Source organism: Dama dama, chromosome 15 (genome assembly GCF_033118175.1).
Source record: "Dama dama isolate Ldn47 chromosome 15, ASM3311817v1, whole genome shotgun sequence".
NCBI classification, from domain to species: domain Eukaryota; kingdom Metazoa; phylum Chordata; class Mammalia; order Artiodactyla; family Cervidae; genus Dama; species Dama dama.
The window spans coordinates 29633880-29655022 of record NC_083695.1 but is presented as its reverse complement, the minus strand read 5'-3'; the positions used below and the strand labels follow the sequence as shown (position 1 = coordinate 29655022).

General features: G+C 49.2%; 1 protein-coding gene across 3 annotated transcripts in view; it reads left to right on the top strand.

Annotated features, from left to right (window-relative positions):
* Positions 1-21143, top strand: part of LRRC20 (leucine rich repeat containing 20) — a 75201-nt gene that overhangs the window by 38821 nt on the left and 15237 nt on the right. Inside the window, exons 1-3 of one of the 3 annotated variants that reach the window (XM_061161716.1) lie at positions 1488-1575; positions 1858-2007; positions 13196-13363. In XM_061161716.1, coding sequence (XP_061017699.1) covers positions 1983-2007; positions 13196-13363 — 193 coding nt within the window. In that variant the 5' untranslated portion in view covers positions 1488-1575; positions 1858-1982. Of the gene's footprint in view, positions 1-1487; positions 1576-1857; positions 2008-13195; positions 13364-21143 lie in introns of those variants that run through there. The other 2 variants (XM_061161714.1, XM_061161715.1) reach the window with 2 other exon arrangements.

The window sequence follows — 21143 nt, the reverse complement described above, 5'->3', positions numbered from 1 at the left end:
GCAGTGCACAGGCCTCTCTGTGGCGCTTCTTTTGTTGCTGAGCTCAGGCTCTAAGGTGCACCAGCTCCACTAGTTGTGGCATATGGGCTCAGTAGTTACAGCTCCCGGGCTCTCAAGTACAGTCTCGAGTTGCGGTGCACGGGATTAGTTGCTCTGTGGCAGGTGGGATCTTTTCAGGTCAGGGATGGAACTTGTGTCTTTTGCTTTGGCAGATGAATTCTTTACCACTGAGCCACCAGGAAAGCCCCACTGAGTACTTTTTATTATATTTACTTTTCCTGACAGCTTACTAGGTAGACAATGATGCTCCCATTTTAAAGATGAGAAAACTGAGGCTCAGCAAAGATAAGTGACTTAGATGAGCTGGATAGATAATTTCTGAGCCTCCGTGCTTTCAGTGTCTCTCTGCTGCCATATATATGAACCAGCTTTATTGAGATATAATTCACATACCATATAGTCCATCCATTTAAGGTGTACAGTTCAGTGGTTTGAGTATATTCAATGTGCAGCTATCACCACATTCAACTGTGGAACATTTGCATTACCCCTGCAAAGAAACCCCTCACCCCTCAGTACCCCCAGCCCTGGGTAACCAATAATCTACATCCTGTCTTTTCTTTTTTTCTTTTACATCCTGTCTTTACATTTGCCTATTCTGGACCTTTCATGTAAATGGCCTCATCTAGCATATTGTCCTGGTGATTGGCTTCTTTCACTTACCATAGTGTTTTTAAGGCCCGTCTAATCCTCCTGCCAACCAGGAGATGCGGGTTCAACCCCTGGATCAGGAATATCCCTGGAGAAGGAAATGGCAACCTTTCCCTTGCCTGGGAAATCCCATGGACAGAGGAGCCTGGTGAGCTACATTCCATGGGGTCGCAGAGAGTCAGATATGACTTAGTGACTAAACAACAGCAGCATTTTGTAGTATATATTGGTATTTTATTCCTTTCTGTTGCCAAACAAAATGAATATACCACATTTTATCTATTTGTCTGTGGATGGACACATGAGCTGTTTCCATTTTTTTTTTTTTTCCATTTTTTGGCTATTATGAATAATGCAGTGGATGAGATGGTTAGATAGTATCACTGACTCAATGGACATGAGTTTCAGCACACTGTTAGTGAAGGACAGGTGAGCCTAGTGTGATGCAGTCCCTGGGGTTGCAAAGAGTCAGACATGATTGAGCAACTGGACAATAACAACATGAGTAATGCTGCTGTGAATATGTGCACTGTTTTGTATGGACACATGATTTCATCTTTCCCATATATACACCCAGGAGTGGAATTGCTGGGTCATGTGCTAACTAGGTTTAACCATTCAAAGAACTACCAGACTATTCTTCAGAGAGGCTTCCCTGCTGCCTCTTAGACAGACCTATTTTCAGAGTGACAGGACAGGGAAGAAGGTCAAACCACAAAGTCTGTGTGAATTACCTCTTTTTAAAGAAGTAGACTGTTATAAAGCACTCTGAAGACTGCAACTTCACTGTCGAGTCTGATGATCCCGGAGGGGCTTGTGGGTCCTGCAGGGCCTCAGGCACACAGCCGTGTGGCCTGGTCATCGGTGTGCTGGCAGAGCTCTGCCTTCTGCATTTTGGCTAGCAGGCCGTGCTATTAGAGATTGTGCTAGAATCAGCCCTAAGTTCAGGGAGCTAGATGGGGACAAGTGTGGTGAATGGTAATGAAGGCTCTTGGAGGAGTGAGGACAAGGTCTTGAGCCTGGGACAGGGAAGATGGGTGGGGAAAAGGGAGGCAGTAGGAGAGACAGGGTCAGGTTCTTTGGGGTTGGGGGCAAGTCCATGGTCAACTGTGGCTGCTAACTCTGGTCTTTGTCCTTTGATTGCAGACCTGGCCGAGTGCAAGCTGGTTTCCTTCCCCATCGGCATCTACAAGGTCCTGCGAAATGTCACCGACCAGATTCACCTCATCACGCTGGCCAACAACGAGCTCAAGTCCCTCACCAGCAAGTTCATGACCACATTCTGTCAGCTCCGAGGTAGGCCGGGAGGGCATTCTGGCTCTCACCCTGAAGGCTCCGACCCTCTCTGGGGACTGTCACCAGGGCTGGTGCCCTGGTCAGCTAGTCTCAGGAAAGAATTCCCAAGGAGGGCCTTTAAGGATGTCCTCCCTGCAGCCTGGATATCTCCCCTACCTCTAGCTGGCTGTCAGTCAGATTGACTCATGGTTAAGGCCGTGGGTCCTGGAGTGATTGTTTTGTTTTGAATAGAACAGCAGGGTATCTGGGATCTTGCAGCTCTGGAGTAGTCTTTTCTCGGTAGACTTGTTAGCAAGCCCCCTTCTGCACCCCACCAATCTAGCGCTGTTTTCAGCTCAGGAGTGACATGTCAGGGATGTTGTTTTCTCTGCTGTGCCAATGCAGAGCAAGTGGACTTGGGTGCTTGGCAGAGATGGGCAGGAGGCTGACAGGTGGGCGTTGTAGATGCATATGAAATTTCTCCTCCGAATGGAGGAGCAGGATGCAGTGGCCACTGTGTGGCCACTCCCCACTCCTTTATCCTTCTGCGAGTCCCTCATCCTTCCACAGGAGTTCACTGCTGCTCAGCCCAGTGACCTGTGGGGTGGAGCTGCAGCCTGGGTGCTTGGTGTGTGTTTATGAAATGGTGGGGTGGGAGGGAGAGTTGGGGAGGGCACAGGAGAGGTAATTCCTGCCTTCTGGAATTCTCTGTCTGATAAGGGCATGAAAGGGGTCTTAGAATCTGTTTAGAGAATCCAGTATGTAAAATGCTGCTGATGGAATCTGAGGGACCTGAACAGCCTATTTCCTACAGCTTCCCAGAGGAGATGTGGACTCTGGTGGAGCCCAGAAAGGAGAGGGAAGTGTGAATTGGCAAACCTGGGCCAGGGATAGGAAGCTTCTTGGACAGTGGCTTGGGAGAAAGCTACAGGCAGGACCTAGACTGGGTGCAGACACAAGGGCCAGGAGGAGGGATTGATCTGTGTGGTCGTTTCTGACTGAAGCTCACAAAGCTGTTTGCATTTGTGCCTAAAATGTTAAAAGTGCTTATGATGGAGGATGAGTCAAGGAATCCCAGGGCAAGACATGTTTCCCCGGGAGCATCTGTGAATGGTTTTCACCAGGACCATTTTACCATCCTTCCTTTTCTTGTGCCTGCTTCTTTACACAGGTGAGATGGGTCCTCCCAGCCAGTGGGGCCCTTGGACCAGCAGTTCTCAGCCTGAAATTAGAATTAGGCTGAAATTAGAATCAATTTGCTGCAGCTTTACCCCAAGACCCATTGAATCAGAATGTCTGGGTGTGGGTCTGGGTGTAGGCATCTGTTAAAATCTAAATCAATTGTTCTAAAGTGCTGGCAGCTAAAATTGAGACCATAGTTCAGGAGTTATAAATGCAAATGCCGAAGAGACTAGCATGAAGTTATGAGTGACTCAGATTGGTAATGATAAGGAGTGGTGGGGGCTGTGGCCAACTGGTACCTGCCCTGCTCAACTTCTGCCAGATGTGCCATGGAATTGTTCTTATTTTCCCATCTTCTATTTTTTGTCCACATCGTGCAGCATGTGGGAACTTAGCTCCCCAACTGGGGATCAAACCTGTGCCCCCTGCAGTGAAAGTGTGGAGTCTTAACCACTGAACCATCAGGAAAGTCCCTGGGATTGTTCTGATTATTTTATTCAATTGAAGCTAGAAAGGTGGATCTTTATGTGAAATTTATCCATTTTCACTTTAATGTGGAAGCCAATAAAACACATCTTGCAAGTTAGACTTAGCCTGTGGGCCACCAGTTGAGAGACTCTCCCATAAAATATTAGAGCTGTTTCTGCCATCTCATCTCACAGTGGAAAAGGAAGGTCAGGGAAAGAAGCGATGTGGCCAGGGTGTTCTAGCAGGACACTCATGTTACCCACTCTGCAGCCGGGATTGCCTTTCCAGACCACCTGCATTAGTTAGCTCAAGGGCCTCCTGGAGAGGACTTGACATTTGGCAGCACCTTGTGGAATGAGTGAGCAGGCCCCTTCCAGGGGACACAGGAGCAAGTGCCAGAGAAATACATTTAGGGTACCTATATTTATGCCTCAGTCGTGAAAATATACTTACCATGATACCCTTCCATCAGTCAGTCATGAAAATATACTTATCATGACATCCTTCCATCAGAGGTCTGTAGAAGGATGCTGTTTGCCCTCCCTCCTGTGCCCTGGTACTCCTGTCTCCCCTATACCACCTTGGATTACAAAGAGAAGGCCCTGGTGTGCCCAGTGATTGGATTTCACAGAGGCAGCAGTGGACCCAGGGAGGGTGACCAGGAATAGAGGGGCTGGAGTGGAGAGACTCACCTGGCTCCCACAGTGATGGCTCTGGGTCCCAACCTTTATTCTGGTTTCTCCTTCAGATAGAAAAACCTTTTCCTTTCAAGTGTGACGAGGAGGCTTGAATAGTCTTTGCTGAGCTCCTTACCGCCTGCTAGCATCCTCTTGTGGGTCCTTGACAGAGAAAGTTGGCTGCCTCAGTGTTGCGGAGAGAGTGGCCTGCTTACTCCCCTCCTGTGCCTGGCAAGTGGTCTCCTGTGGGTACCCTGGACACTTTCGTTTGCTGGAGTCATGGCCTGTTTGAAGTTGGATGGTCTTTTTTTCACTTTATTTATTTATTTTTTTCACTTTATTTTTTTATTTTTTAGCCACATCATGCAGCATGCAGGATCTTAGTTCCCCAATCAGGGATCCAACTTGTGCCCCGTCTTCTGCCCTCTGCAGTGGAAGTGCTAGGTCCTAACCACTGGGCCACCAGGGTCGTCTTTATTGGTTACATCCCCTTGACATCTTTCACCCAACTTATAGTAGGAAAAAGCAAGATCTGAGATGGACAATGGCACAAACTGTATCTGTCCCAAGGGCAAGTAGGCTCTGCCGAGAGTGGGTCCCTATGTCTGCCTGTGGCTCCTCTGGCCTGTCTCCTCCTCCCATGTTCCCATCTCTCCACTTCCTCCCAATGCAGGTCATTCAGGTGTTTTTATTGAGTGTATCCTGAGTCTGCCAGGCCAGAGGTGTCCAAGACACACCTGCAAAATAGACAAAGACCAACCAAATGAGAACCAGCAGAGGTGTTTCATTCAGAGCTTGCTCTAGCCAAGGATTCAGCCACTGTCACTTGCATTTAGCAGGGAGTCAAAGGCAGTCAGAGGAATGGGAAGGCTTTATAGTGGATGAAAGGGAGAAGGCCTCAGGTATGCCTGAAGGCAGGCTGGGAGTCCAGGGTACCTGGAGGCAGGCGGGCCAGCTGGCTGCAGGGCGTCCTATGTGATTGCTTAGGATGTACTTCTGGCTGTCTCCAGTTGGTCCTAAGTGGGATATTGGGATAAATATTAGGGAAACTCAGTTAGTAATCAGGTTCTGGCCATTTGAGGCCAACTGTTACAGAGGATGTTATTTGGCTTCCTGGATAGTTGATGGAGATGGTAGTCTGACTGCCTACAAGTCTGACTTAACAGGAGGCTAGCTTCCTAGGTGGTTGCTTTACTAACAGGATGATTTCCTGGACAGGATGCTGCAGGTTGTGGGTTGCAGACTTATTTTTATACTTGGTCTGGCCATTGTCTGTGTGTATATTCAGTCTCACAGCCTGCTTTTCAGCTCAATTCACTGGCTTCTCCTGAGCACCTGTTCTGGGCCTGGCAAGGGCATGAACAAGTGACTAATAACACTGGACCCAAATTCACTGGGCACTTAGCATCCCCAGCTCCACACTGAGGGTTTTACATGTGTCATCTCATTTAACTGTCATGGTGTTGCAGGAAGGGGGACCCCTTCCAGGGCCCAAAACTAGGCTCTTGTCTAACCCTCAGAAATGAATTGTCCGAGGAGACACATGTGCTGACAAAGCAAGAGATGTTATTGGGAAAGGGCCCCCCGGGTGGAGAGCAGGAGGGTAAGGGAACCCAGGAGAACAGCTCTGCCCCGTGGCTGGCAGTCTTATGGTGATGGGATTAGTTTCCGGGTTGTCTTTACCCAATCATTCTGACTGAGAGTCCTTCCTGGTGGTGCACGCCTTGTTCAGCCAAGATGGATGCCAGAGAGAAGGATTCTGGGAGGTGGTCAGACAGGTGGTGTCTCATTTTGACCTTTCCTGAACTCTTCCAGTTCGTGGTGGCTTATTAGTTCCGTGTTCCTTACCAGGACCTCCTGTTGTAAAAACAACTCATGCATATGGTTACTATGGTGCCTGGCCAGGGTGGGCAGTTTCAGTCAGTGTGCTTCCCCTAACAATAGCAGCGACACTTGGGAAGGATAAGAAAACCAAGAGCTAGACCCGGTCCTTGAGGAGCTCACAGTCTCCCAAGGAGGCAGGTGTGTAAGCACAGAACCACATCATAATGTGAGGAGATGTTTACTCCAAGTTTGGAGCCTCTGGGAAGTCAGTACGCCTATTATCTTTGTTTTCCATGAGGAAACTGAGGCACAGAAAGCTTAAGGAACTTGCCCGAGGTCACACAGTGAGAGGATGGGGTCAGGACTGTGGGTCCAGATCCAGAGCTCCTTAATAAACTACTGACGGGAGTAAGTGTCTGCACAGTTTTGCAACTTGCCGCTTTTACTTGGCGATAGATTTTAGGAACTGGTTAATGTCGGTACAGTGAGACCCACATTATCCTTTTCATGGGGGTGGGACGATTAACACTTCAGTTTAGTCTGTCCCAGACTCGTCAGTTAGAAGAGTTTTCTCCCCCTTCTTTCTGTCTACCCAAGAAGTGGATGTGGCTTTCAGAAACTTCACTCCTTTCCCCTCTGTCCCCCACAGGCAGCAACTGTCTCTGTGCAAAGCATCTTCAGTGCTGAGTATGGGCCATTTGAAGAACAATCATTGTCCCACCCAGCCCACTGACTCTGCCCTGCAGGAGGGCCCTTGCAGGCAGAACAGTAATTGCTCAGTGATGCAGGGTCCCAGCAGCCAAGGTGCTGATTGATCCTCAGTGGGCGGGTATTTTTGGAGCTGGCACATTCCTTTACCACCAGACTGAGTAATTACTACAGGCCGGCCACATCTGTCCCTTAATGGAATCGGCAGGGTTTGTCTCTCGCCTGGGGTCAGTCTGAGGCCCCTGACTCAGCCCTGACAATTGTCCAAGATAAAGATGATGCAGAAATAATAAGAGGAGCTTGTGGGAAGGAGAGATCCATCTAGCTGACACCAGAAACCACAGTTCAGAAGAGATAGTAAATAAGTGAATGTCAGGCCTGTCTGCTCTCAGGCGGGGGACAGTCTGGGGAGTGGGATAGAGGACGTTCTCCCAGAGCCCCTGTCTGTCCTGAGAGCCCAGGTTGTTTGACTCTGAACCCTGGCACAAGACAGCAGGAAGAAATATGTGGAGCTCCTTGAATATAGCTCCCTGGGCCAAAAGGGTATTGAGACCCTGGGCATAATTGTGAAAGTCTGATTGATTTTCCTGGAAGCCATGTGTCCCAGCTGCAACCACCTTTTCTTCTTGTATCTTTTGATTCTCTCCTTTAATGTTAGCTTTTAATTTTTTTTCCCCGCAAAAAGCTCAATAATCCAGTAATTAAGTCTTGTGGATCTCATATCCCTCTAACAGAAAACAGTTCCATTTATTGAGTGCTTTTACTTTTCAGAGATTATCCTTTTCATTTTCAAGTATGGGACCGAGCACGCAGTAGGTGCTTAATAAATATCTATGTTTTGCCACACATCCTGCTTTTCACAAGACTCACAACTCATTCTCACAGCCATGCTGTGAATGGGCAGGGAGGACCTTCTCATGGAGGCTGTTCAGGGAGAGGATGGGCCTAAGGACACATGATGAGTTAGGTCAGTACTAGGTCCTCTTGGTTTTTATCCCATCATTCATTCACCACTAAATTAGCAGAGACTTGCTGAAGATCTGCTCTGAGGACAGGTGCAGCAGGAATTAGGCACGCAAAACTGGAAGAAGAAGGTCCACTTTTCTTGGGGAAGCTGGCTGGGGTTTGCATCCTAGTTTGGGGATTGGGAGAGGAGAGTCAGATTAGCTAGGGGAGAGGTTGGGGTTCTGTGTGACCTTGAACAAGTTATTTCATCTCTCTGTAAATTGGAGGTAACAGATTATAGTAAAATGAAAATGATGATTGTGTGTAAACCCCAGAAAACAAGTGCCTGGAGCAGAGTGCTACTCCTTAGATGTTAGCCATCATGATTCCTCTTTGTTTCAAGCCCCATATCCTGAGACGTTGGGTATCTGGCATAAGAGCTCTTGCCTGGAACACCCCCCATCCAATCCCAGCACTTCAATACTTTGTTAACCCAGCAGGAGCCTGACTCACTGGCTTGGGTTCACATTGCCTTTCTAGTGCAGATCTGGGCCCCTTTTGAAGATCAGTAATGGAAAACTTTCCCTTCCTTCCCAGTTTCAGCACAGCCCCTCTGATTACCCTAATGCAACCAAGGAGCTGAACGCCAAGGGTGCAAACCCTGCTTTCCAGCCACAATTCTGTCTGCGCCTTTTGCTTTTCAATGATGCTTCTGAGCTGGTGGGGAGGCTGCCTTTCAGGCAGCCTCAGCTCCTCCTTGCAGCTGAGCATCGCCTTAGAGCTTGGAGCTGAAAAAAAGGCTGGACTTCAGAGAGCAACCTTCCCTGGGGAACAAGAAGCTGGGCAGGGGTGTGATTTTGTAGCCCCAAGTCTCAATCTTGACAGCAGTGATATCTAGAGGAGTTTACACCAACCGATGATTTGGAAAGCTGCCTTGGCTTTATTGAGTAAAAATGCAGGAATCAAAAGAGTAAATATTCTATGATTCCATTTTTAAAAAATATTTATTTGGGTGCACCAGGTCTTAGTTGAGGCATGTGGGATCTTTAGCTGTGGCATGGGAACTCTTAGTTACGGTATGTGGGATCTAGTTCCCTGACCAAGGATTGAACCTGGGCCACCTGCATTGGGAGCATGGAGTCTTAGCCACTGGACCACCAGCAAAGTCCTCCTCCATTTGTTTTTAAAAGGTAGTGTTGCAGGAAGGGGGACCCCTTCCAGGGCCCGAAACTGGGCTCTTGTCTAACACTCGGAAATGAATTGTCCGAGGAGACACATGCTGACAAAGCAAGAGATTTTATTGGGAAAGGGCACCCGGGTGGAGAGCAGTAGGTAAGGGAACCCAGGAGAATTGCTCTGCCGCGTGGCTCGCAGTCTTGGGTTTTATGGTGATGGGATTCGTTTCCGGGTGGTCTTTGGCCAATCATTCTAATTCAGAGTCTTTCCTGGTGGCGCACGCATCACTCAGCCAAGATGGATGCTAGCGAGAGGGATTCTGGGAAGTGGACGGACAGGCAGTGTCTCCTCCCGACCTTTCCCGAACTCTTCCGGCTGGTGGTGGCCTATTAGTTCCGTATTCCTTATCAGGATCTCCTGCCATAAAACAACTCATGCAAATAGTTACTATGGTGCCTGGCCAGGGTGGGCGGTTTCAATCAGTGTGCTTCCCCTAACAGTAGTATCTATCCATCCATCTATCTATTAGTATGTACGTAGAAAAATACAGACTAGAGAAAACCAGACAACTGTGGTTCTAGGGTTGGAAACAGAATTTTCATTTTCCGTGTTCCATATTTTGTGATGTCTCTATTTTTACAATGAGCACTCGTTGCTTTTTATCAGTAGAAGATGTATTTAAAGTGAAACAAACTGTATTGGTTATGATAGGCCAGTTTTGGATTAAAGTGAAAGTAAAAGTCACCCAGTTTTGTCTGACTCTTTGCAACCCCATGGACTGTAGCCTGCCAGGCTCCTCTGTCTATGAAATTCTCCAGGCAAGTATTCTGGAGTGGGTTGCCATTCCCTTCTCCAGGGCATCTTCCCAACCCAGGGATCAAACCAGGGTCTCCTGCATTGCAAGTGGATTCTTTACCATCTGAGCTACCAGGGAAGCCTTAGTTTTGCATTAGGAACAAATAATTTTAAATTTCAATGGCTTCAAACAACAAAATTTTGTATTTACAGTTGGGATAGCATTGACTGTCTCTGATGGTTATCGGCACTGTTCACACAACTGAGTGCTAGGCGACTTGCTGCCTGCAGTGGTGATGGAGGACTAGACCTGAATTTTCTTGAGAAGATAAGTCAGCACAAATATGGCCCAGGAGGGCTGTGCACAGAGTGGGGAAAATATTAAAACGGTGACAACAATAATCTCTCTTGATGATAGTAAATTTCAGCAAGAACATCTAACTTTAAGTAGTGCATCTTTCTGAAGCTTCTCTTGGATAAACCAGCTGCAAACGTTGTCCATGGTAGCTAGCCAAGTGACCCTGTGTGTGTGTCAGGAGGGTGTGGAGAGTCAGTAAGTGGCATGACTACAATTGCAGAACCTAGAACCACACTGGCCTCAGGTCAGAACCTGGCTCTGCTGTTGCTAATGTCCTGATCTATATGATGCTATCCATTCTATGCCATTTCAATGGGTCATCGTAAGGATTAAGTTGAGGTAAAACGTGGTAACATTGAAAAGATAGTACCGGCATGTAGTGAGTGTTCAAGATGGTTTGCTCTGTCGATCATTATGTGATCAGTCCCCTTGTGCAGTCATGTCCGGATCCTGTCTGTTCCTCCCAAGAGGACCTGAGGTATCCAGAGGTGTCAGGAGGATCTATTGTACCTTTGGGATGGACGACCTAGTGAGAAAATAATCTGTAATTTGATAGGAGTGAGTGTTGCCCTTTTCTAGAATGGGGTTTGACCAGATGGAATCAAGCCAGAAAGCATGAGGAGAAAAAGAGCTTAGGAAGAAGAACTTGCTGCTCAGAGTGGTTCTTGAGCAAACATTCCTGAAACAGGAATGCCTTGTTTGGCTTGGAGTTTTTTCTAAAATTTTTATTTACTTATTTTTATTATTTATTTTTGGCTGTGCTGGGTCATCCTTCCACGTACGGGCTTTCTCTAGTTGTGGTGAGTGGGGGCTACCCTCTAGGTGTGGTGCACGGGCTTCTCACTGTGGTGGCTTCTCTTGTTGCAGAGCTTGGGCTCTAGGGCACTTGAGCTTCAGTAGTTGTGGCTCACGGGCTCCAGAGCACAGGCCCAGCAGTTGTGGTGCATGGGCTTAGTTGCCCCGAGGCACGTGGAATCTCCCCAGACAAGGAATTGAACCCGTGTTGGCAGGCGTATACCTAACCAAAGGACCACCAGGGAAGTCGTAGCTTGGGCTTTTTAATTAACCTCACTGATGAGGGAGCAGTCTTGACCTTCTGACACCCGGGTGTTGGGATATGGGCAGTTGATGTTGGTTTGTAAAGCTTGGAAGAGCAAGCCTCCCACGGGTCTGTCAGGCTTTGAGCCTGAACAGAAAAGATCCCTGCCCTCCTGCTTCTCCCCCAGCCCTGAGAGGAGAGGACATGATGATGCAAAAGCCTGGGGATGATGTTCATTTTAGCCACACATGATGGCAGGGAATTTAAAGAGCCTTTGAGTCATGAATGCAGCAAGACAGAGATGTGGAGAAAAGCTATTGAACAGCAAAGAAACAGAGCTGGCAGGTCACGCTGTGCTTTCATTAAAACGCTGTCAGTCACATGAAAAGGTTTTCAGCTTCTCAACTGCGGAGATGCTCCCGGCTGATCCCAGGCACATCTCCCCAGCAGGACTCACAGACTGTGCTCTGCACGGAGGTGTCTCCAGCCTCCCTCAGAGGCTCTGCTCCCTGAAGGCCCCACTCAGCCCTGACCTGATATCAGTGCCTGGATGGACCCCTCCCCGACCCCACTTCCCTGTGGAAATGAGACTGTCATTCCATTCCTCCCTTCCTTCTCTTATCCGTGAATCTCAGGGAACATGGGGGACATCTGCCAGGTGTGTGCACCTTTGGGCAGGTTCTTTGACCTCTGTGATCCTCAGTGCTCTCATCCATAAACTGGGAGATATTTGTGAGATTTCATGAACAACTAATACATTGCCTGGGACATAGCATCACTCGTTAAATATTCACACCTGTCTCCTGTCACCTTGGTCATGTTTATCCCATGTTTGGTGACCAGTACCAGGGCATCCAGGCCATTCCAATCCTGGCTTCTCTATCTTGGGCAAATTGCTTAACCTCTCTTAAGTCACCATTTCTGTTTCCATCAAATGGAACAGAGTAAGACAAATCTTGCAGAGCTGTTTTGAGGATCAAATGAGACAATAAGTGTCTGCTCCTGGCGGCGTCTGGGACTCATAGTAAGTAACAGGAAAAAGGAGCTCTTGTTACTGCTTCTTTAGTACCGCACTGAAGTCCAGCAAGATGATGTTGTATGACTTTTCGTGTGTTGTGTGAAGATCACCCCAGAGGACATTCCAGGGCAACCGGGGCCCAGACCCGGATGTGAGTGCTGGACCTGCAGATCCTTGGCCTGATCATAAAGGGCCTGGATTACCTCGGGGAGGAGGCCTTGCTGCTGCTGCTGCTGCTGCTAAGTCGCTTCAGTCGTGTCCGACTCTGTGCGACCCCATAGATGGCAGCCCACCAGGCTCCGCCGCCTCTGGGATTCTCCAGGCAAGAACACTGGAGTCGGTTGCCATTTCCTTCTCCAATGCATGAAAGTGAAAAGTGAAAGTGAAGTCACTCAGTCATGTCCAACTCTTCGCGACTCCATGGACTACAGCCTACCAGGCTTCTCCATCCATGGGATTTTCCAGGCAAGAGTACTTGAGTGGGTTGCCATTGCCTTCTCCGGAGGAGGCCTTGGGGGTGTACTGAAGAGTTACAAGCTCAGAGCTGTGCTCATGAAGTGAAATAGGTCCCATTGTGCAGTGTTGATTGGAAAGGGGCTGGAGGCAAGAGTCCAGGGAGGAGGCTGCCAGAGTGGTCCAGGTGAGAGGGACTGGGGGGAACAAATTCAAGAGCCTGTTTGAGCTGCAGTAAGGAAAACCTGTCTGGTCATTCTGGATACCTCAGTGTAAGGATGCTGTCGCCCCTAAACCAACCTCAGGAAGGACCCCAGATGTGCCATCCTAAGCAGGGGTGAGAGCCTTGCTTCCCAAAGCCAAAAGCAGGGCGCCCAGCTGGAATGATGGGTGGCAGTGGTCAGGGTTACCCCTCCTTGTGCATGAATATGGAATGTACCCTTTGGAAGGACTTCCTTTGCATCTGGGTTTCCTCGCAGCCTTCCTGGCCCAGGCAGCCAGCAGTCACTGTGGGCTCTGGGTTGTTTCTGCTTCCCCCCTCCTTACTCTTCCTTCCCACCTGGCAGAACTCCACCTGGAAGGGAACTTCCTGCACCGCCTTCCCAATGAGGTCAGCACCCTGCAGCACCTCAAGGCCATTGATCTGTCCCGGAACCAGTTCCGCGACTTCCCTGAGCAGCTCACCACCCTGCCTGCACTGGAGAACATCAATCTGGAAGAGAATGAGATTGTGGGTGAGTGGACCCAGCCCGTGGCCCTGCCCCTCCTCTGTCTACAGAGCCTGCCCTGAGCTCCCTTGCCTGAGTTGAGGCTCACAGGGCCTTCTGGGGCACAAGGCATGGGGCTCTGGAGGCAGAGTTTCATAGACAAGAGTGCAAGGTTGGGCTCTCTGGTCTGAGTTTCCTGAGTACAGGGCATTGAGCCTAGAAAGGTAACTATTATGAGGTCCTGCTGCCTGCCAGGGGCCAGGCTGGATGCTTACTTTCACCTGGCAGGTAGAAGGTCTTGGCTTTTCACACTGCGAGCCCTGAACTAGTTGGGCCATCTTGGACCTCAAGCTCTCCTTCTCTTGTCTCCATCTGCCAGCCTTGGCTGCCTTTACAACCCTTCAATTCAGACCTTCTATGTGTTAACTCCTGCCTGAGTCCCTGGCTCTCCCTCCCTGGCTTCACAGGAGCTCTTTGCCATTATTAAGCAGGAGCCCCTAGGCAAACATGTTCAGAACAGCCTCTCTGTGCCTTCCAGTACAAATATGCTCCCCCTCAGGGAAGCAGAAGGTCTCTCCCTCTGAGTCGGAGGTGTGCCTCCTGCAAACAGCAGACCCCAGCAAGCTGGGTTCCTCTGAGGTAGAAGAGGGGTTCCTTTCTTCCTTTTGTAACACTTGCATACCTCCTGGTCTCATTTGGCCTGAGCATCCTCTCCGACTGCTGTCTAGCTTCCCCAAGAGAGAGTCCGGCACTCACAGGGTCCCTCGGTACCCCTCCTCCTCGGCTCCTCCTGCAGCTGCTTTGGCAGGCTCTGGAAGCCCATCTCCAGCTGCATGTTGCCTTCTCTCACATTGCCTCTAATGTTGATGGTTAATAATAACCCCCTTCAGTTATGCATTCATTTTTGTAAGCTCTTTTACAGGCATTATGCTATTAGATTAAAAGCAAGAGGTCTCTGGTGGTTTGGCGCTGCCTAGTGCACTGGTGAGCCTCCCTTCTATCAAGGATGCTGCCTGCAGGGCTCAGGCTCTGGCTGAGTGGGAGGGGGAACCAGCTAAGCTCTGAATTTTGGGGTCCATCCTTTTACAGATGTGTAAACTGAGGCTCAGAGAGGTTATGAGAGAGCATGGGGTTGCACAGTGAGACCACAGAAATGCCGGGGTAAGAGTACATGATTCTAAAACTCAGCCCTATGCCTGGAGAGGGCTTCCCTTGTCTGGCCTCTGGGAAGGCCCTAGGGGTGGGCTCTGGTTCAGACTTGCCATCCCAAGACCAGGATCACTGAATGTCTGGCCCCTGGGTTGGCAACCCCTGGCCTCTTGGGCCTTTGTGCTGTCTTTAAACAGAAGTGCCTGTTTACTGTATAGCTCCTGACCACTTAGGGCTTCCCTCATAGCTCAGTTGGTAAAGAATCCGCCTGCAATTCAGGAGACCCTGGTTCAATTCCTGGGTTGGGAAGATCCTCTGAAGAAGGGATAGGTTACCCACTCAAGTATTCTTGGGCTTCCCTGGTGGCTCAGTTGGTAAAGAATCGAACTTAAATGCCTGCAGTGTGGGAGACCTGGGTTCGATCCCTGGGTTAGGAAAATCCCCTGGAGAAGGGAAAGGCCACCCACTCCAATATTCAGACTTGGAGAATCCCATGGACTGTGGAGACATTACTTTGCTGACAAAGATCCGTCTAGTCAAAGCTATGGTTTTTCCAGTAGTCATGTACGGATGTGAGAGTTGGACTTTACAGAAAGCTGAGCATCGAAGAATTGATGCTTTTGAACTGTGGTGTTGGAGAAGACTCTTGAGAGTCCCTTGGACTGCACGGAAATCAAACCAGTCCATCCTAAAGGAAATCAGTCCTGAATATTCATTGGAAGGACTGATGTTGAAGCTGAAACTCCAATACTTTGGCCACCTGATGCGAAGAATTGACTCACTGGAAAAGACCTTGATGCTGGGAAAGATTGAAGGTAGGAGGAGAAGGGGAAGACAGAGGATGAGATGGTTGGATGGCATCACCTACTCAATGGACATGAGTTTGAACAAGCTCCAGGGAAGCCTGGTGTGCTGCAGTCCAAGGGGTCGCAAAGAGTCAGACATGACTAAGCGACTGAACTGAACTGTATAGTCCAGGGAATGCAGAGTCAGACACGACTGAGCGACTTTTACTTTCCAGATCATTGGGGTCTTGTCCTGAGCTCTTCATTCTCGGCCAGGCCCTCCTTGCTGGGCCCTTCCTCTGCTGCCTTTTGTTCTTCGAGGCATTCCTGATTGCTGCTTTTCCAAGTGGGGCAGTAACCAAGAAAGGGCTACTTGTTTGGGCTAATGTCAAGACCAGAGCTGGGTGGGTAGCTGCAGGCAGGCAGGTCAGGATAAGTATTGGCCAATGGCTTCCTCACTTACTGACTGTATCTTTGAAAGACTCGCATCCTTTCTCTAAGCTTCTGCTTCTTCTCCGCTTTCACATGGTGGTTCTCCGACCCTCCCCAAATCCCTGCCCCAGAAGGTGGCTTTTCCTCAAGCAGGAGAGCAGGGTGAGTGGGCATCTCTTCTGGCTGTAGTATAAGGAGTGACTCTCCCCAAAATGAGAAGTACAGGGTGACAGATCCCCTAATCTTCCTCCCTCCAGCAAGGTTGACAACATTCCTTAGCAGCAACAGCTCCCAGAACCTAGATCAGCTGTTTTAGCTTATTCTTTTGTACACATATCTCTTCCTTTCTACAGTGACAGTAATAACTCTGCACATGGAAGCATCTTGCAGTTTACTAGGAATGCTCATGTGCAGGCCCAAGACAAGAGGGTGATCATCCCATTTGATAGATGTAGAAACTGAGGCACTAAGATTCCCCCGGCCTTCATGGTCAAGTGTCTGTTGCACACCTGGCCAGGTAACAGGGACTTCAGCCACTGGGCTATGTTCCCCAGTCAGTTCAGTCTGTGACAGTCTCCTGCTGCCCAGGCCTGGGGGTCATGGGGATACTGGGGAATGCCCTTGCCTCCAAGTTTTCCTCAGGTGCCCAATGGCTCCTAGAGATGCTTGGCTGATCCCAGGACTGCTCCACTGTGGGATGCCCTGGGCGTTCTCCCCACACCAGATGGAGAGAGGGGCACATAGGTAGAGAGGGGCAGTGGTGGTTCCTTGCCGGAATCTCCTTACTTCTACGTTCTACCTCTCTCCAGCCCACCCTAGTTACTTGGATGGATTCCTGACTCCCAGACCAGTGCAAGACCAGGCCACAGCCTTTACAGCCCAGGTTGGAGGGAGGAGGGCTGTAATCACAGTGAAGTAGGTGAGGGCTGCATGCTCCTTCATTATGGAAATAGCTTTGCACTGTTGGCTGGTTGTAGACAATCTCCCGCAGGAGCTCATTGGGATAATTGTGGAAGGAACTTAGGATGTCTTCAGTTTGGCTTATTTTTCCCCTCAGAGCTCTCAGAGGGGATTGGAAGATTTTCAAAAAAATGTTTTCTAAAGCAATAAATTGGAGGTGCATGAATCTCCTTAAAGCTTTAGTTCAGTAAGTAAAGAACAAGCAGCTCTGAAACAAGCTCCAGGTGCATCTGAAGGGACCTCTTCAAAAGATGCCTCTGGCCCAGCCTCAGGAAGGCCTGGAAGCTTCCAAGAGCAGTGGCATCATCTTTTTTAAAAATTTTAATATTTATTTATTTTTCCATTTATTTATTTGACTGCTCCGGGTCTCACCCGCAGCACACAGCATCTTCAATCTTCATTGCAGTGTGTGGGATCTCCAGACAGGGCATGCTAAGACTTTAGTTGCAGCTTGTGAACTCTTAGTTGCAGCATGCAGGATCTAGTTCCCTGACCAGGGATCGAATCCAGGCCCCCCTGCATTGGGAGCACCAAATCTTAGCCACTGGACCACCAGGGAAGCCCCTAGCAGTGGCATCTTGTTTCTGAACAGTGCCACTGGCCAGCACTCTCTGGGCCGTGATGCGGAGAGAGGCTCAGCTCAGGTCCATGGAGGGGAGAAGACACAGGGCCTCATCAGCATATGCAGGCTGGGAGAGGCAGGGACACTGCCCTCTGCTTTCTGGTTCAACTGCGGGTGATGGGAGGATGCTCATCCTTGGTGCTCACTGGTAGCAGGAGGCCCTCAGGTTGAGGATCTGGGTGGCACGTGGAGGCCTCATTGCTGCTGCCTCCTACAGACAGTCCTCTGGATTGTGTGTGACTTGGCCTTCAAGTCCTGTCATGTCCAGAGCCAGCGTGAGCGCGGTGTCTGCATGCAGCCAGCTTGCAGCTGGTTGGGAACACAGTGCAGAGCAGGCATCCCAAAGTCTCAAAGGCTCTCTGAAATGACTGATACTGAATAGGGCTAGTTGTTTCAAGTTGCCAGCTGTGACCCACTAGTAAGCTGTGAGACCAGCCTGTGCCAGGGTACCTCACCTGTAGCATGATACAAAACCACTTTGTGACTTTATTTCAGTTTTTCTATATGCCTGCATAAATATAGGTACTGGGTCATGATGTAAAATGTATTTTTTTTTTTTTTGGCCACTCCACGAGGCTTGTGGGATCTTAGTTCCCTGACCAAGGATCGAACCCATGCCCCCTGCAGTGGAAGCGTGGAATCCTAACCCCTAGACCACCGGAAGTCCTAAAATGTATTTCTTGCTGTGAGTCACGATGAGAAAATAACAAAAGCTGCTTCTCTGAGTTGTCCCACAGTGACTGGGGTCTGTGCTCAGCTGACCTAGCTCCCTGTCCTTCAGCTCTCCTCCCTCAGCTACGCTACATTCTTCCCTCCTCCCATCTCCACCCACATCTCTGTCCATCTTGGTCACCACCACTGCACACTCCTGGCGAGTAGTTGTTGGGAGTGTTGTGAGGATGGGCTGTGGGGCCCCAGCTGAGGGGATGATCTCAGCTCTCCTCTTACCTGAGTATGGAGCCAGGTAGATGGTAGGTTCAATGATACCTGACCCTCTACCCCATCCCACCTCACCTCACACACCCTGCATGGCCTGAGCTCATAGTCCAGAAGTCCTGCCTCTGGTCTTATCATTTTCTCTGCCTCTGTCCTAACCCCCCAAGTGCAGGTCCGGGCCTGGTGCAGATGAACAGGAAGTGGTGTAGGTGACAGGACTCTCCCTCCCCCACTCGCTGGCTCCCAGCACACACATCGCGAGTGCCCCCATCCAGATGGGAGGCTTCCTGGGTCCTTGGAGACAAGCCTGCCAGGACATGGTGGTTTCCCCCAGGCACTCCCAAGAGAGAGAAAAGGGTTTGTAGCTTAGAGTGTTTATTCCAACAACAGTGCATCACAGGTTTCTGGGATATGGGATGGTCCTTATATTTTCCAAACCAGAAAGAGGTATATGGAAACTTCTGAGTGTGTATAAACAAGACTGCTTGGGGAGAGAGAGTCTCTGCAGAGGTAGGGGCTACAGAGATGAAGGAGATACAGATCCTGACCTCAAGCAGCTTACAGACGGTAGGGGAGGTCTGAGTGGAAGTGGAGAGTAAGCTGCTAGATAAGACATGGTCGGGGGACTTCCCTGGTGGTCTCGTGGTTATGACTCCATGTTCCACTGCAGGGGGCATGAGTTCAATCCCTGGTCAGGAACTAAGATCCTGCATGTCTTTTGGGACAGCCAAAAAAAAGACCAGACATGGTCGGAAGGGCTGAGAGTGGCCATCCAACTATCCTTGTGAGGTGGGGTTCCCAAGAGAGCCCTGGGAAAGCTTTGGAGGAGGTGGAGGCATTTAGTCTGACCGTGAATGCTGACATGAGGAGAAGATGGGTCACTCATCCTATGAAAGCCAGGGAGTCAGTGCTTTACCCCGGCAGCCGTAACAGAGGGCTTGAAGGTGGGTGCTGAAGCAGTGTTCACGCCTAAGAACTTGGAAGTACTTGATGCTGCAGAGCAATTCAACACGGCCCTAGAATGTGTGGGGGGTGAAGGGAAACCAAGTATTGAAGAACCTTCATTTTGCTAAGTAGGAGACTATTTTGGCTAAGCTAGAATTTCACTTTTTGTCACCCTCAATTCACTGTTTTGTTTTTTTTTTTTTTAACCTGATGCATTCACTGTTCCAGAGAGAGCAAGAGATCATAGGAAAAGAAAATCTTGCTAAGAGTTTAACAAATAGAGCAATGGTACTTGTAAAAGGAAAAGTACAGCTATCCTTGGTTTTTTGAAGGTTTGCTTTACACCTCTTCACTTCACTTCACTTTGATTTCACTAGTCAAAGAAATCTGAAGAGGATTTTCACTTTTATGAAAAACTAGGAAAAGTGCAAACAGCATTCAGCATTCATTTTGCAGCAAGTGTTAATAGAGGAAGCTCCTACCCTGAGCAGGGAGAGTGGCCCCGCCAAGCTTCTTCCCAGGATCCCCACTCAGCATCAAGCCGCCATTGCTTTGAATTGTGTCTGTGAACATCTGTGCTTTATCTCCATTTATTTTGTGTGTCTGTTAGTAAGTGGAAGTGAAAGTCAGTCAATTGTGTCTGACTCTTTGCAACCCCGTGGACCATAGTCCATGGAATTCTCCAGGCCAGAAAACTGGAGCGGGTAGCCTTTCTCTTCTCCAGGAGATCTTCCCAACCCAGAAATTGAACCTAGGTCTCCTGCATTGCAGATGGAGTCTTTACCAGCTGAGCTACATGGAAAGCCCAAGAATACTGGAGTGGGTAGCCTTTCCCTTCTCCAGCAGATCTTCCCAACCCGGGAATCAAACTGGGGTCTCCTGCATTGCGGGCAGATTCTTTACCAACTGAGCTATCAGGGAAACAAGATGTGTCCTAAGGTGATTGCTTCTTCACTTTGTACCATTTCTGCTTACAAAAGCTTTCATGTGAACTCTCTGCTTTTGGATAGCGGGATACATCTGTATCTGTATTACACAGAGATGCTTTGGGCTGCATTTGCTTAATTCTGCCCAATACAGTTTCACTTCTTACTGTTGAGGCCAACAGTTCTCAGAGTTGGTGGGGGTGGGGGTGGTTCCAGGACCAGCAGCATCACCTTAGAACTTGATAGAAATACATATTTTTAGGCCCCTCCCCAGACCTCCTCAATCAGAAACTGGGGGAGGGAAGTGGACAGCAAATGGTTTTGTTTTCTTATTTTGACCTTGCCACGTGGCTTGTGGGATCTCATTTCCCCGACCAGGGATTGAACACAGGCCATGGCAGTGAAAGTGTTAAATCCTAACCACTAGACCACCACCTGATGTGGAGAGCTGACTTATTGTAAAAGACCCCAGTGCTGGGGAAGACTGAAAGCAGGAGGAGAAGGAGACGACAGAGGATGAGATGGTTAGATGGCATCACCAATTCAATTGACATGAGTTTGAGCAAGCTTCGGGAGTTGAAGGGCTCACAAAGAGTCAGACACAACTGAGCGCCTGAACAACAACAGACCACCAGGGAACTCCTTGGCAATTTATATGAATAATCACTGACCCTGCCCCCAAATGATGCAGATGCATGCTGAAGTTTGACAACCCCTGTCGAGGCTCTGGCTTCTCCAAGTGTCACCCAGGGGCAGGGTGGATTTCATGTTAGAAATTCAGAACCATGGACAGAGGAGCCTGGTGGGCTACAGTCCATAGGGTTGTAAAGAGTCAGACAAAGCTGAGTGACTAACACTTTCTCTTGAGTGTGGCTCAGTTTGTAAAGAATCTGCCTGCAATGCAGGAGATGCAGGAAACGTGAGCTCAGTCCCTGGGTCAGAAAGATCCCCTGGAGGAGGGCATGGCAACACACTCCAGGATTCTTACCTGGAGAATTCCATGGACAGAGGAGCCTGGTGGGCTACAGTCCATGGGGTTGCAGAGGGTTGGA